Source organism: Cheilinus undulatus, linkage group 10 (genome assembly GCF_018320785.1).
Source record: "Cheilinus undulatus linkage group 10, ASM1832078v1, whole genome shotgun sequence".
NCBI classification, from domain to species: Eukaryota; Metazoa; Chordata; class Actinopteri; order Labriformes; family Labridae; genus Cheilinus; species Cheilinus undulatus.
Window position 1 is genome coordinate 27959359 of NC_054874.1, and position 17357 is coordinate 27976715.

Here is a 17357-nt window from a genome sequence, read left to right on the forward strand (position 1 = left end):
CATTCACTGCATTGGGTCTGATGAAGACTCTGGTAGAAACTGTTGACTTGATGCTGATCCCAAAGTTAATATATAGAAATACATCTTGATGGACAATCTTAATAAAGTTAAAAAGACACTTAATGTGTGAGAAGACTAAGAAAAAATAGGCAATGGTTATCACTGAAGAGAAGCTAAGCAAGTTTAAAAACTTTGCAACACAAAGAAAACGTTTGTCAAATATGTAAGACAAAGGAAAAGTTAATATTTTTACACACCAATCCCACTATTGGATATGCAGATTTACATTGTGGTAACAATTTTATTAAACACTGCAGAAAACAGGAGCAATCATGAGCAGAATATTAAAATGTTAAGTTGTGAATTTGAAAGAAAAACTTCTCTCCTTCTCTGAAATGTTTAAACTATCAACTTAACTGACAAAACACTTACGTAGCATAAAAGTAAATGATAAGGCTTCAAGAAGAAATAGTAATAATCTTGTACTATAGAAGTAGAATGAATGATTAAAGTAAATGCGTATACCTTATTTAGGGTAAAGTAGATAATGTCTTAACACAAAAAAAGTATTTAGAGTTTATTTAAGGTGTCATAACACTCTATTGACTAAAAATACGGATTTTCCCCTAATTGTATTAATAATTCTTCTATCACTAGACTTGCATTACTATGTTATTCAAAGCTGTAGATGGCATTAAGAGTTTATAAAAATTACTTTTTGTTTAACATTAGCTGTAACATGCTGTGACAAGCCTATAACATGTAAATTAAATGGAATTTTATTACCTTTAACTGGAACATCTTGCCCTGGTTAAAGTCATACTGTTCTGGCAAAACTCCCAATCAAGATTACTTTGACTGGTATTAGAAGGGTTGTGAAGTTAAAGAACAAAGATTGTGTGTGTGAAAGAAATATATCCAAGAAATGTTGTAAGTCCAAGGTCTCTGATTCAAATGGGGAGGCATTTTGTTGGATGGTTTCTTGTTAAAGTTTGATGTTTTGTGAAATGTGGTTGTATCATTTTGGTCATGAGTGCTTTCTCACTTTTCAAAAGCTGGAGCCAGTGGTCAAAGAGGAGCCTCATGAAGTGCTTCAAAGAGCCAAAGCCACAGGCATACTGGACAGGATCGGCTCAAACCAGCCTACCAGAAAAGAGCAGCATGGGCGTACCAACAAGATGATGAAAACAGCACATACTCGCAACTATTCACCCAACCTCACTGTTGGTGTACAATCTAAAAACCTGGAGCCTAAAGGCAGCAGCAGTTCAAGTTTGTGTGGAAATCAGAAGTTTATGAACATGCAGCAGTCATTACAAGGTCAGTTCCATATGTTCAGCCAGTTTTATTTTGGGACAGGTTAAAAGATTCATTTCAGTGACTGTATTTATACACTGTATTGCTAACACACAGCTACAAGAAGTAGTATTTTCTAACTTTGTATCCATGAAAGTACAACAGAAGTACAAATCAGCATATTTTTTTCAAAATTATATTATTCCAGCAAGATTTTGAATAAAGGAGAGGTAAGGATTAAAGTCAAGTTTTAGCTGAAGCAGTTTGATTTGTAACTTTAAAAATGGAATGTCTCTAGCTCAATGAAGCCTAGCATTAGTCAATGCAGGACAAGGTAGTCATATACCCAGCTGTGATCAGCTGACAGCCAGCTGATCCAAATTATCGCCTCCCAGCTCCCACAGCCAGTCACAGCTCTTTCTCTCAACACAGTGGTGTATTTAAATATGACATGCTTCTCACTGATCCCTGCTTCCATTAAAACTGATGCACCACGCTGCTGCTGGCAAATCTTAACCCCCCCCAAACTTCTCCTTTATAGCATCAAGCTTGTTGCACCCTCATATTCAGATTCATGCTTTACAGATTAATTGCTTTTGAACAATTTTCTTGTATTCAATATGCATTGTCATAAATGTATCTATCCATATGGGGGTTTCTAGCCATGTACTCCCTGGAAAATCAAAGCACACTGCTTGACTAACCCAGTGGGCATAGTCTTCTCTGCCAAGTAAAACTGTATATCCATTTTGCAAAAAAAGGTTAACTGTATGACAAGAGTGTTTTTGACTGAACTTTAGTTTTCCCCTTTCCTCGTGCACAAATCTGGGCCTCCACACCTGAACTCTCCTCATTTGTGTCTTTCAGGGAAAATTATAGCACCTAGCTTGCAGGCCTCAAAGAACCCCACCTCCAGCTCCTCCTCATCCTTAAAACCAGAAAACACCAACCCCCCCTCCTTGTCCAAACCAGAACACATCACATTAAAGAAAACCATCACTCCTGTATTCAAAACTACAACTTCCACAGACCGTCTGCATCCTGCACCTTCTCCTGCCTCTCTGACGGCCCATATTGTCCGTCCCCGCAAAGTTCAGCAGGAGGTGCTGAAGCCTGTTGTGCTGGTTTTCCCTCCTGTTCACTTCCCCAGCCTCTTTCCCCCTCAGTGCAGCCGAACAGGATGCAGCCCCAGCTTCAGCTGCAGCCAGTGGAGGACCCCAACTCACAATGAGCTCCTCCCCCGCACACATGGAAAAATTCCCAAGGACGCTTTGGTTAAATCTCGGCCTCTGTTTTAAGTCTGAACACCAGCACAGATATAAAATAAGTCTATACTTTTAGAACAAATATTTGCTCAAATAAAGCCAGAAGCAACTTAATCTTTGTCAAGACTGTATGCAGTATTATTGTAGTGCCAAACTCCACCAAGTCATGATAATGACTCCTCTTTAAGGCCTCTGGAGCCAATTGTAGTTATCATTATTATAGCAGGTCTTTGTGTGTCATGCTGGACAGACTTACCACTGTGAGAATCTAATCAAACTGCATATATTCATGGGGTAGAACCAATGTCATTTCAATGTCACTCTGATGAACAGCTATTACATGGGGTTCTAGTAAACTAAAAAATGAAAGAACATTCATGAATCTAACCCTTTTTTCTTTTGGTAATGCATTTATTGACACATCAGATTACATTTACATGGTGAAGAGATGAGTGAAGAACAGAACTGAAAAGTTTTACAGCATCTCTCTTGTTTTTATTTTCTGTGCATCTCCTTCATTCTGATTGGACTGCGTTCACAGAGTTCATGTCGAGTGCAGGTGACGGCTCCGAGCTATAGGAGCAGTGTTCACGTTTCTGATAGCTGTGACAGCAAACTTTTACTGCTGTATGTGTGTATTTGTGTGTGTTCATTTTGTGAGTGGGAGTCATCTGGCTGGATTTACTGAGAAAGAGAAATCAGAGTTAACCCTTCCTGTCTGGCACTGATTCTGCTTTTTCTGTGCCGTATTACCACTATTCATATAGCCCTGAGCGCTTCACATCTGCCAGAGTGAAAGCTGTGATCTGGATTTTCTTGCTTCTACATAAACCTTGGGTGTATGCAAAATGATTCCTGAGGAAATTGTAAATTCAAACATAGGCAATGTGACATTCATGAGCTTTTAAACTTGGCTTTTGAAGCATGTTTGCAAAACAATTACAATCTTTAATTTAAAGCTTAAAATACATTAAATGCTGCAAAATTTTTTGCTGATTTCATCCAATCAAGGAATGTGAAGTAAATATTTTTGATTCTTTAATTTTCCCTCATTGAATAAAGCACAGAGACAGCGTTGATTTAGGAACCAGATTGTTTGTGCCAGTGTAAATCCAGTCACGTTCAAATAGAGATGACTTGTGCTGAAAGCATCTATTTCATGTGTGTTCACCACTTCTATTTTTACTGCCACCCTTTTTTTAAACTCATCAAAAGAAAAGCATATCCTGTCAAGAAAACATGCAAAATCAATGCCCACATCCATCTCATTTTTCATTACTAACATCTCATCTTCCTCTCATATCTACAGATCTTGTGCCCAAAATTCTCTCTTCCTACGTACAATCATTTACATACACTTCATTATTACAATCATGTCATTCATCCTCATCGGAGATTTTATCTTTTTCCAGTCTTTCACACATTTAAGGGCACAAATATTTTATCTTTTGTTGTTTTGGTGTACTGAAAGGTTTTGCTTGGTATCTATCGTTTCTTCTTGTAAAAATCCAATGACAGCAAAACGACATCTTTTTTGTCCTTCAGAGCTCCTGTAGCTTGGTGTCGCTGTCCAGGAGCTCCCACTGTGCAGATGACTAATTTGACAGAGGAGAACAAAGCATGAAATACACTTAAGTACTAGAAATTTGATCCTTTTGAGTAAAACATCTGCACAGGAAATCCATAAGGAGTCAGCAGGTGGTTTCCACATAGAAGCCACAGTGCTCAAACATCAGTGACACCAGCACTTCTTCCTCCACACGAAACTGATTTTTTTGAAATCATCAGGCAAACTGGATGACTGCTCCTTTCCCCTCCTCTGCGGTGGTGTTTGTTATTATATATATACATCATCATTGGTCACCATGGCTGGCAATGATACTGTGTTGTTGTGGTGATAGTGTGTGAGTGGTTCAGGTGTCGGCCGGGTGGTTACTGTGGTCACCGGTGACGGTCATTGCTGGGGTAGTTCTGATGGCTGTTTCTTGGGTTTCAGAGTGTCTATGAGAGACTGAACGCCACGTTTCACGCTGGTGGTCACCCGTCGGGTCACTGAGTCTGCAGTGGGTGAGGTGGAAGAGCCAGCACGCTGGGAGGGCGGCCGTGCAACCAGACACTTCTGATACCGCAGCTGAGGATGAGAAAAGGGTTAACAGCATGTTAACATTTGGGAAAAAATAAGGAAGTATTTACTTCCTGAAGGTTTTGGGTACTTCAATAAAATATGGTCAGGGAAATGATAGCACTTATATATCCATAGAAGCAGTTGGAGGGCCTGTGTTTATTCATGGATTTTTTTTTTTGCACTTACAGCTCTTAAAACCTGAGTTTTGCATTAGGGATGTTGACATCTGTTTTCCTCAATAGTGTCTGGAACTTCCTTGGACTATCGTCAATTAAAGAACAACTTGGTCAACTAAAATTGCACCAATTCACTGACCATTTAAATAAGCATACTATCTCAACTTTGTTTATTTTTTTTTTTCAAGATTTATATTGGGGCTTTTCTGCTGTTAACAGGACAGTGCATAGAGTCGGAAACATGGATGAAAGACATGCGGTGATAGAGCCACAGGCCGTACTTGAACCCCCATTCACCTCCCATTCAGTTTCCACTCTGCCTGATTGTCTCCATGCATTTTCTCTGCCTGTTTCCCTCTTAAGGTGTTTGGAGTTGGCTGTGAAGGTCGTAGGCTGATTCCTGCTCAGCTGAGCAGGACCTTCAGAGAGGCACATAAACCTGCCTGATTGAGATTCTCATTCTCTCAACTGGGTTTGCCTGACATCTCATTCTTTTTCTCTTATTTGGTTTGATGCACATTTCACCACAATCACACCTCACACACTCATCCATGCATTTCAGATGTAACTGACATCTCATATTTACATAGCACATTATTTATCTAATATGTTTGATCATTTTGTGAGATAAACACCTATTTGTTATTCCTTTTAATCTGCATGTGGTCTTGCTCTCTGTTAACTCCCTGAGCCAGGTGGTAACAGCATACACGGGGCACGACGTAACCACTAGGCCATCTAAACTGTTATTTCTACTTTTACCTGATTAGTAGGTGCATGCTGGCTGGTAGTCTTAAAGAACTTTAAAAAATTCCACAATATTTCTGCAACATGATAAAGTATTTTGAACCTCATTGGTGAGATAACAGAGCTGATCAGTGTAAACCTGCCTATTTTCATTTAGTAACTAGTGGAGCTGGTGATGCAAAGGGTGTCCCTGCTGTCACTATGTCAACAGAACTATTCAACCATTATAAAGACAAAACACTCATGTTCAAATTCGTCTATGTTCAAGCTAATCAAGTGTTAAAGTCCCTGTAAAGTGAAATTGAAATTTGTGTTTTAACACACTAGTTATGTTGGAATAAGATTGCTGTAAACATGTGAAAACACTGAGAACTTTGTGTGACTGATTGTGGATTCAGACCGTTACAATGTTTTTCCACTTCTTTCCTGGCTTGGTTTTATTTGGGCAGGGCAACATAGGAGCCCACAACGTCACCAGTCCTTATGGAGAATTACCCCGCCCCCCAAATGCAAAGATATAAAATCACGAGCAGTTCATCTCAGCTCATCAGAGTCTGTTGTTAGCCGATGCCACTGCCTTCAGTGAAAGTTAACAGCCAGCTTAATGCTGTTTTTTTGTTCACTGTGAGGCAAAGTTCCTTAAATCTATCAGCCATGGTGGCCTGTAGATCATTTAAAGTATCATAATAGAGAGATCTGTACCAGAAAACATTACATTTAATCCCCAATTTCTGTCTTTCTGCTCTGGCAGAGACAGGCAGCTGCGCTCTGACAAGAGTTCACCGTAAGGTCAGGGGGCAGGCTAATTGCTGCGGTCGCACACCTTCAGCAGGAACAAACACATTACCTGCTGAAGGTGTGTTTTAATCCATATTTCATTTCTCTAAAGTCCTGAATGAGCAAAAGAAGCGGGCTGTGGCTGTCTCTCTACGAGCAGAGTTCAATCTCTCATGTCTGCATCGCTATGCTAAACTTAAGTAACATATCTGATAACTTTAAGCACAAAACAGAAGAACCATCCAACTGGAGTTAAACATAGGAAAAACTAACAAACTAACTAATGTTCACTCTATTTAGATGATATATTGATTGTTCAACTGTGAAAAGCAAACTATTATCAGCAAAGTTTACACTCAACCTTCTTTTCATCATTGATACTTTTTTTTACATGGGGTCCATCAATTGGAGGTGGAGCAGAAGAAGGATTAGACACTGAAATTCTGTCAAGTTGTTTTATTATCCAGATCTCATATTCATATCATGTCATCATCATATATCATTTTATGAAACTTTGCCTACAAATCCATGCACAAACTTTAAAAAATGTGCTCAATCAGTGTGCACAGAACAGATTCACAAAGGCTGTTCTTTCCATCTGAGCCTTCAGGGGCTCAGTAGAACTAGGCAAGACTCTCTGAACGTGGGATTTACTGATCCTGATAGTACTCCCTGCAGCAGAAGGAGATCCCGAAGATCTCCTTCTGGCTGTATCAACACACCCTGACTGATCAGTGATGGCCACAGATGAGCTTAAAGGCCTCCAGTCCAGTTCTAAGAAAACAATATAACTCAAAAACAAAATACATCAGGTGTCCTTCCCAATCCTGCAAAAACAACTTAAGCTCTTCCTCTCTATGAATCTAACATTAACCAATTAACCAAACAATTGAAGACTGTCAGCCATTGAAATTTCATCAAAAAGACTTTGAATTAATTTTAAAAACATCCTGCCCTGGTATTACTAGCAGCTCTAAACCTTGAAACTGATAAAATGATGAATAAAATTAGTTTCTCCACTGCCATTGTTCTTGATAAATCTGATATCAGAAGTCCATCCTGTTCTTGAGTTTGATTGTCAGTGAGGCAACAATTTGTCTTGATTTTTTCTTGATTTTTTTTCTTTATACTACAGCTAAGCTAATAGTTTCTTATTAACTGTAGTGATTTGAGCAGTATTAACACCTCTGGGCGGCAAAACAAATGTTTGTGACTTCTGACATCAGAATTGTCTGATAAATTCACAACTTGTGAAATTTTGACTGAGGATTAGAATATTTATTTTATCCCTAAAAGTGTATGTCGAACTCACCACACATGCTGCCTGCACAGCCTCCGACACACTGCCTGCGTTGGGGTCGCACCAGAAGATATGACACTGGAAATGCTGGTTCCCGGTGTCCATGATGAAGGCAAATGTGTGCACATCCCGTCCCACGCCCATGAAGGACAAGAATCTCACACGACACTCCACCAACACCTCCTCTTCCTCTTCCTGCACAGAAAGCAAAGAAGAGGATCAGATGTACCAAACTCAGTTCTATTAAATCTTCCACTCTGATCAAGTACATCTTTTATGACAGACACAAAAAGTGGCATGCCTTTTCTTTGATGACAGCCAGAGTTGTGTCAGCTATACTCAGTATGACAGGAGTCCAGTCCTCTTTGCCTGTGGAGGACACCAGGTTGTCTATGGCCCCGTTTATGATGTCCATCCCTGTGGCCCAAACAAAAATGTGTTTTTATTATGAGACAATTCAGAAAGTATTCATAACAAGCTGCAGTATGTGTTCAGATGTTTGCATGAATTTCATAAAGACCGGGTTTACCTATGGGGCGAGAAACAGATGTCATACCCAGATACAGAACATGAAACTTCTGCACCAACTCAGTCTTTGGCATGGGAAACTCTGCAGGAAGAAAACACAAACACACATTACAACACACACACAGACACACAGTTTTCTTGCGGGGGATTTGATCACACAACATCTAACACAAAATTCCCAAAGAGAAGTCCACACATGATAATTGGCTTAAAGTAGAGAAATAAACAAACACTGGTGCATATTTTAATATTTTAAGATGTTGTTGACATGATTAGGGCATGAAAAATATTTTCACACACCAGGATGCAGGGTTTCAGAGTTTTCTGGAAGACAAACCAGATGTTCTTTTTCCTGCAGTGAATGATGTTCAAAGTGTTATATCACCTGCATTTCAATCAGCAAAGAAGTTCACAACGTTCAACCTCAGGAGCTTGCTTTTAGCAGATCAGATGATTAACTTGTGTGACTTCACAGTTTAAGATCATTTAACTAGAGTGTCAAGACAAAATATTACAAATTCACCCCTCCATGGCTTAAAGTTGGGTGTTATTTATTAATTTTAAATTGGTGGTTTGAGTGTGCCCCAAAATTCATTTCACTGCTCTTTATTCAAACACTGAAAGCCCTGAAACGCAACTTAAACTGCTGAACATTAAAGCAGAGATGGTGTATTGTAGGTGTAATACAAAGGTGTATTACAAATTACACATATTAATGCCCCAATGACAACTGAATAATTATGTCACTTTATAGAATAACTTTGAAATTTTAATCATGATTTAAATGTGTAATTTTAACATAAAAAGACTGTAAAAATATTCACAAAACTACAGTCAATCAAGCAGATGTATGACCATTGCTTCATAACATATCATGACATGACATGCCATGAAATCACATCATATCTCTTGCCATACTTATGCAGATGACACATGACTTTACATGTAAATATGACTCCAGTCCCTTATACTCAATAGATGTATCGAAGGAATCAAGAATGGAAAGACAAAAATTTCTTACAGTAAAAAAGCTGAAATACTTGTCTTTGGCCCAAAAGAACAGACGTTAAAGTCAGTGACTCAATGCACTGTTAATTTTGCCAGCTATTTAACATTTACTTCTAGTCTTAAGATTAAAATGTCTTTTAGTTTTAGTCACATTCTAGTCATGTTTAACCTTTGAGTCTAGTTTAAGTTGACAAGAACTCAAAACACTTAAGTCTTTACTTCAAGTCAAGGTATTTATTTTATTTGAATTCATTTGATTAGCCAAATTCTAAAAATGTAAATGCGAAACTTTCATATTGATGTAGTATAAATATTTAAACTAAATTCAAAATAAACTTGTTAACAAAAGTGGACAACAGTAATCAACCACATATATTTTACTCTAATGTTTCAGATCATCAAACCAATTTTTATATTTCACAAAGACAAGCCAAGTAAATACAAAATGCAGTGTTTGAATGATTACTTCACATAGGGCCAGATAGGTTTGGAACCCCCTTCCTTAAAAAAATTTATAGTCATTCAAATTTAAGTGTGATAAATATGCAAAAAAGGGGGCAAATACTTTTTCACAGCACTGTACATGTACTTTCATATGGAGTTGGCCCCACTTTTGCTGCTATAACACCCTCCACTCTTCTTGCAAGGCTTTCCACATAAGTTTGGAGAGTTTCTGTTAAAGTCTGTGCCCATTCATGCTGTAGAGCATTTATGAGGTCAGGCACTGATGTTGGACAAGAAAGCCTGGCTCGCAATCTCCGTTCCAGTTCATGTCAAAGGTGCTCGATGGTGTTTAGGTCAGGGCTCTGTGTGGGCCAGTCAAATTCTTCCACACCAAACTCATTAAAACATGTTTTTAGAGTCCTTACTTTGTTGTGCACTCAGACACAGTCATGTTGAAACAGAAAGGGGCCTTCCACAAACTGTTGCCACAAAGTTGGAAGTATAGCATTGTCCAAACTGCCTTGTAATGCTGAAGCATTAAGATTGCCTTTCACTATAAGGGGCCCAGATGAAAACCCTTAAAAAAGCCCTTTACCATTATCCCTCCTCCACCATACTTCACAGATGGCACAAAGCAGTCACGCAGGTTCTCCAGACATCTGCCAAACCCAGACTCGCCCATCTGACTGCCAAACAGAGAAGTGTGAGTTTTCACTCCACAGAACACGTTTCCACTGCTCCACAGTCCACTACTTCATTTGACGGTTGGCATTAATCTTGGTGATGTGAGGTGTGCATGCAGCTGCTCAACCATGGAAACCCATTCATGAAGCTCCTGCCACACAGTTTTATGCTTACGTTAAGTGGAAGTTCAGAGCTCTTCAGCTATGGAATTAGCAGAACATCGGTGACTTTTATGCACCATGTGCTTTGGCAGCTGTTGACCTCACTCTGTGACCTTATGTGGTTTTCCACCTCATGGCTGAGTTGCTGTTGTTCCCAAATGCTTCCATTTTCTAATAATATCACCTACAGTTGACTGTTGAATATCTGTCTTATTGAGGGTGGCATCTATCACAGTACCATGCTTGAAGTCACTGAGCTCTTCAGAAGGACCCATTTTTATCACAAATGTTTGTAAATGGAGACTGCATGGAGATGCCTAGGTGCTTGATTTCATACACCTGGGGCATAGAGTCTGATTGAACACCTGTTCAATAGTTAACAGGTGTGGCCAAATACTTTTGTCCATATAATGTACCTTGAATGCAGAGGTAGATAAATATCATGAATTTTAAATGCCCAGGAATCCAGTACTAACAAAATAATCTCCTTGATGAAAACTCAGCTTACCTTTTGTCAGAGTTCTTATCTGCAAATATTTATTTTTAGCTAGTCTTGGTCTAGTCTCTCACAAAAATATACTAGAAAAAAAAAAAAGTAGTCAACTAACATTTTTAGTCCTAGTTTTTGTCCATTAATAAATCTATTACCATATTAAAGATACAATAAGAATATGAGGATTTCTGTCCAAAGAAGACAGAAAAACTTGTTCATGCTTTATTTTTAGCTGGCTGGGATATTGAAACAGTGCTTTTACAGGTCTGCCAGAAAAAAAAATAAGAAAAAAAAAAACATCAGGCAGTTGCAGCTCACCCACAAAGCTACAGCCAAAAGTCCTGAGCAACACCAAGAGAGAAGAGCACATAACACCAGTCCTCAGATCTCTACACTGGCTTCCTGTGAGTCAAAGGGTAGATTTTAAAATCTTACCCATGGTTCATAAAGCACTAAACTGACTTGGCTCAAAATACCTTAAAATACCTAGAATATCTTATTCTTCAGTCCCCTAAAAGGCTTCCAGACTGTCAGGTTCTCTGGTACAGTCTACTAACTGTAACCAGAACCTGAACCAAGCAGGGTGAAGCAGCTTTTAGTTTCTCCACTCCTCACCTGTAGAGCAAACTACCTGACAGTCTGACGCTCTTTACATCTGTTTGCACTTTTAATCAATTATTTCAGTTCATTCTCGTCTTAGCTTCTTTTAAACAGCTCTTTCAATTCATTTACTTTCTTTTTTTAATTAAACTATAACCAATATTCTTAAGAAGCACAGTTTAGTTTCCCATTAGCAATCATGAGACATTATCATATAGAACTTAACAAAGCATCATCAGTGTCACACATGCCAAGTCAAGCCAACTTACTGGTTTAGCAGGGGAAGAATTCAACTCTTTTCCACCATATTTTCAACAGTTAAGCTAATTCCTGGCCCATTGGTTTGATAACTTTTAATCTGATCCCTTTTTATCTACAGTATTATTTAACAATTCTCGAAGAAGTAAAATCATTGCAGTTTGTGGACTCATGGGCTATGTCTGAAATCACACACTATGCAGTGCGTTACATAGGGCAATGGTTTTCAAACTTGTTTGCCTATTACACACCTAGAATCAAGCCAAAATCTCAAAGCACACCTAGCTCAAGCCAAAATCCTAAAGAATACCACACTTTTATCTATGCAATATAGCCTCTTTAACACATTAAAGTGCCTTTAGTTGTTGTTGTAGTAGTAATTTATGGTTGTACAAATTCTCACAACACATCAAGACTTGACAATGGTACAAGCCATTTTGTAGTACTTCACAAGTTCTGAGCAAGTATCACCATTACCTAGGCGGAGAGCTCATTTTATCTCACAGTGCATTGTGACAGTGGTGAGGTACCAAAGCAAGCAATATCAACTTAGCACAAAAAGGTTGGAAAAATTATGTTTGGTAGTTTGTTACTCTGTTGTAACAATACTTCTTGGCAATAAATCTTATACTGTTGGGAAGCCTGTTTATTACCCTTTTAAATGGAGCTACATGTGTAAGGAACATGCATTTTTGGGATGAGCAGCAGATCTGAGTATGTGGGTTGTGCCCCGGGAAAAACTTGCCAAATCTTTGCCAGTGTCAAACAGCTTTTTCTGCCAATGACTCTTGTTGGGTGTTGTTTGGTGGATATTGGCAATTTGCCAATTTATTCAACCAAATTGGCTGACTTGTGACAAAAGCTGGTTGAAGAATGGGATGCCATCCCACAGCAGTGGGTGGCCAGGCTGGGGCCCGTCATGAGGAGTAGGTACCAGGGTTGTATGCTGTATATGATTCTTCCACATGCAACTGAGGCTTCTGTTTGTTAAATTAATTAATTGTAAAATTGCCAATATGTCTTGTTTCTCCAGACTTTAATCATCCAATCCACCACACAACATCAAACAAGAGTCAATGGTAGAATAAACTGTTTGGCATTGGCATAGAAGATGTGGCAATTTTTTCCAGGGGCACAATCCACATACTCAGCTCTGCTGCTCATCCCACAAATGCATGTTCCTTACAAATGTGGCACCATTTAAAAGGGAAATAAACAGGCTTTCCAATAATAAGATTTATTGTCAAGAAACATTGTTACAAAAAGAAAGAATCTACCAAACTTTCTTACTTTTTGTGCTAAGTTTATATACCTTCAAATATGCTGTGCAGAGCTTTGGTGAGCAGGCAGTACTGTCTGACTACTCGGAAGAGTGCAGCCAAGATGAATACAGTTCATATTTGTGGGCATTTTAACTGAGATCTAAAGGCTGTTTTAATAAAGAGTTATAGACTTATGAAGGAGTAACGCTTGTTTTTTCCTAATGATGATGACAGACCATAGCATGTATGCACAAATAAATGAGTGGCACAAATATGCTTCAATATCTTATCTTCAAATCAAAGTAATCCATATTTTTTTTAATTTAATAATTTAGTGAAAACACACTCAATAAAACATTGGTCAGTGAATTTCATGATGTTATTTATTATTGATTCCTAGCTTGAGTTGCTGCAATGTCATTGATATTGGCAGCTAGCAAGACAGAGAGGGTGATGTTACATGATCCAGGAAAATGTCTGCAAGTTAAACCAAAGTAAAACGGCCAAAATAAGTTTTATGTTAACTTTAAATAAAGATAAACCAGCCTATATAAAATAGTCCTTTTTGAGTGTATTGCCCATTTTGCACAATCCATACTTTAATTACTGATTTCCAAAGATTAACAATTCATCACAAGCTCATCTCCATGTGATTGGGGGGGGGCTCAATGAGGGGAATCAATCAGGCGTAATTGCTTTTGCCTAGACCCATCTCATCAATGAGCTCCATTAAAACATCCCTAATATCTCTCACATTTAGTACTGGCTGTTAAAGCACTGAAAACTATGGTTGGGTGAATTATGACCGTGCATTGGGGTTCACTCATTAACAAAATATTTAAAGCAGGGCTCAGACAGGCCAGATCCAATGAGCACAGCAGGGCCATTATCTGGGTATTGGCACTCATCTCAAATCATTTTGTGATAATCTGTGTCCCAACACAGGATTGTGTAGCCTCATCTACTCTAAAGAGATCTAATCCAAATTAGAATAACTCTTTTTTAGACTTTTTATGAGCTGGTTTATCCATGGCAAACTTCACACCTCTCATTGATATTTTTTCATTAAAAACATGACCAGCTCAAGCCTGTTATAGCTTTAAAGATGTGAAGGATGTTTCACAGATAGATTCTTTGATCCTGGGGTTGGGAAGGGTGCTGTGAAGCACCCTGCCTTGCCTCAAAGAAACACTAATTGGGTTTTAATGAGGTTGGCTGCCTCCGTAAGTAAGAGCCAATACAGTTCTTTTATATTCTGATGTCGGAGCTGCTATCCCCACTCGCTCAGCAGATACACACCAGCTGAAGTTACAGTGGAGGATGAATTGTGCTTGCAATTTTTTTTCTTTCTCCACATAATTACATGGGACTGAGAGGAACAAGCACTGGGATTTAACGAAATAGGAAACGGTGAATAGAATTAGCGCTGGGAGGATAAAGCTTGCAGACTGTGGAGCGGGAAGTTGTTCTGGAGTCAGCGTTATCAGGAGTGCCAGTGAACCAAACACTGCTATCTCCTCTATTAACAAATGTTCAGTCACTCCTGAGGCGATAAGGTCATTTGTGAAAAACATAAACATGGTTTCAGATGAGAAAAGCTGTAATGTGAGACAAGGAAGCACAGCAGGGAAGACGGGACACTGCTGACAAATCCACTTCTCTCACGAGGAAACAACAAAGAAGAAGAATCAAAGAAAAGTGCGGATGTGTATACCTTGTAGGGGTACATCTGAGCCGGTCTGGGAGGAGCTGCCAGCTGCAGCCTTGGCACTTTTCCTTTCAGCCATAATCTACACAAGAAGAAAGGGAAAAAATGGAGAAAGGAGAGAAGAAAATACAGGGGGAAAGGGTGGAGGAAGAAACAGGAAAAATGGATATCAGAATGTAAGTTGTCAGGAAAGATTGGTGCCACAGCAACAAGCAATATAAGCAAAGATTAAACAAGATTGTTTTCAGGCATTGCAACACTAAAACCAACACTGCCTGTCCCTCTATACATTCCTACTCCCTTGTCCTCATGCACTCTGACCTATTTTCTTTGTAATTAGGATGTAAATCTTTAAAACGGGGTCAGGAATACAAGCTTCCATTTTCAAAATAATCATTTTATTTAAGAAGCTGGGTGCTTAAACATTACTTTATGGGACTATTTTCAGCAGAGGAGTTGTTTTTGTGTATTTAGAGCAGCAGAGCAGTTTTTTATATTCTCTGGATAAATGTGGAGCTTTGTGTCACTGAGGATAAGCTTTATCAGGCTTTGGCTACATTGGTAATACTTGTCAGGATCAATTTCTTGTCACTTTTCACACAATTTCTGACAATAAGGAAAATAAGAGATACAGCCAGTCCTTTACAGTGCTCTCTTTAAAATGATACCATTGAATTTTACAGTTTTTTAATTCTTTACTTAGCTGCAGTGAACATGCACTTTAAAGAGTCTGCTGGCCTCTGCACTGAGCTGCTGCACTCTTCCAGCTACAGATACTTGATTAATTGTAGGTCTCATTAATCAAAGTCTGAGGTGAGTCTGCATCTCTGCTCACAAGGGAACATGTGACATATGCACACACTCACAGACACACACACACACACACACACACAGAGGAAGCCCGCTCAGCACCATGCACAGCTGCAAGACTCGGGTCACCAAGTTTCTCTGCTGCAGTAAAAAAAAAAAAAAAAAGCAACCATCCAACAAAGGTAGTGTAAGGAGTCATGGCCACACATTTACACATGCTACTACAGCGGATATAGATGCAAAACTCTCCCTTCAGTTAGGAGCTGGAGATATGAAATTAACAGAAAAAAAAATCTAAATGGGTCACTGTTCCTCTGGGGGAAAAGATCTGTAGCTCCAGGTAGATTCATCCTTCACAAGGTCACTTATGCTTCTCTTTGTGTATGGTACAAAAGGCTGTGTGGCCATAGGCGTCCTCAGGTTTTATAAATGACAGTGATTTTATACAAGTATACAGTGGCTTTGCAGTGAAAACATAAATTATAGTTCTCAACTCCAAAGAAAGCATTCATTTTCCAGACTTATGTTCATGGATTAACTTTCCTTTTGCATGATTAGCTGAGTGCACTTCTGACAATGTCTTCAAAAATCAGGCTGGCTGCCCCTGAAGTATTTGGGAGTTCATATACAGTGCCTATAAAAAGTATTCACCTACTTGGATGTTTTACCCTTATTGATTTCATAAATCCATCACAGTTGATATAATTTGGCTTTTTAACTTTTTTCTTTTACAAATATCCTCTTTAATGTCAAAATGAAAGCATAAAGCAAAGCAGTGTGAATTACATAAAAATATGTAATGTAAAATAAATTACTTCATAAACATTCACCCCCTTCAAGTCAGTATTTAATAGATGCACCTTTGGCTGCAATCTCAGCACTGAGTCTGAGTGGAAAGGACTCAATCGGGCGTGCTCCTTTCAAGTCCAGCCTCAAATTTCCACAGGAATGAGGTCTGGGCTTTGACTCTGCAGCTCCAGAACATTCACCTTGTTGTCTTTAAACCATTTCTGTGTAGCTTTTGCTGTATGCTTCAGGTCATTGTCTTGCTGGGACATAAATCTTCTTCCAAGCCATAGTTCTCTTGCAGACTGAATAAGATTGCCCTCCAGGATTTTCCAATATATTGCCACATTCATTTAACCCTCTACTTTTACAAGCCTTCCGAGGCCAGCTGCTGAGAAGCATCCCAACAGCATAATGCTGCCACTGCTGTGCTTCACAGTGGGGATGGTGCACTTTAGGCCTTTAGGTGCACTCTAGACAACATTTAATGTGTTTTCTTCAACAGTGGCTTTCTCAGTGAAGGACCCGGGCAACAGTTGTTGTATGCAGAGTCTCTCCCATCTCAGCTGCTGAAGCTTGTAATTCCTTCAGAGTAGTCATAGGTGTCTTGGTGGCCTCTTTCACAAGTCCCCTTCTTGCACGGTCTCTCAGTTTGTGAGGACAGCCTGATTTACGCATGCCTAATTCTTTTCATTTCTTGATAATGTATTTAACTGAACTCTTTTTTGTTTCAATCCCCTGACTTCACTTTTCAATAACCTTTTCTCTGAGTTGCTTGTGTTCTTTTGTCTTCATGGTGTAATGGTAGCCAGGAATACTTTTTAACTAGTGGCTGGACATTCCAGACACAGGTGTCTTTATAGTACAATCACTTAAGACACATCCACTCCCCTTAGATGATCCCCATTACACTAATTGTGACATACTAG

The 17357-nt window shown here is 39.0% G+C and overlaps 2 protein-coding genes across 4 annotated transcripts in view; one reads left to right on the forward strand and one right to left on the reverse strand.

The window, feature by feature from the left end:
* The window catches only part of LOC121516557 (putative methyltransferase NSUN7), a 37122-nt gene extending 33624 nt beyond the window's left edge, over positions 1 to 3498 (forward strand). The window contains exons 12-13 of the mRNA XM_041797904.1: positions 1056 to 1320; positions 2164 to 3498. Of these exons, the coding sequence (XP_041653838.1) occupies positions 1056 to 1320; positions 2164 to 2594 (696 nt within the window). The 3' untranslated portion in view covers positions 2595 to 3498. The remainder of the gene's footprint in view (positions 1 to 1055; positions 1321 to 2163) is intronic.
* A 137-nt stretch (positions 3499 to 3635) lies between these two features.
* The window catches only part of LOC121516555 (amyloid-beta A4 precursor protein-binding family B member 2-like), a 78027-nt gene continuing 64305 nt past the window's right edge, over positions 3636 to 17357 (reverse strand). For all 3 annotated transcript variants that reach the window (XM_041797902.1, XM_041797903.1, XM_041797901.1), the window contains 5 exons: positions 14839 to 14914; positions 8216 to 8296; positions 7988 to 8103; positions 7699 to 7881; positions 3636 to 4692 (listed from right to left, as the gene is read on the reverse strand). In XM_041797902.1, the coding sequence (XP_041653836.1) occupies positions 4516 to 4692; positions 7699 to 7881; positions 7988 to 8103; positions 8216 to 8296; positions 14839 to 14914 (633 nt within the window). In that variant the 3' untranslated portion in view covers positions 3636 to 4515. The remainder of the gene's footprint in view (positions 4693 to 7698; positions 7882 to 7987; positions 8104 to 8215; positions 8297 to 14838; positions 14915 to 17357) is intronic.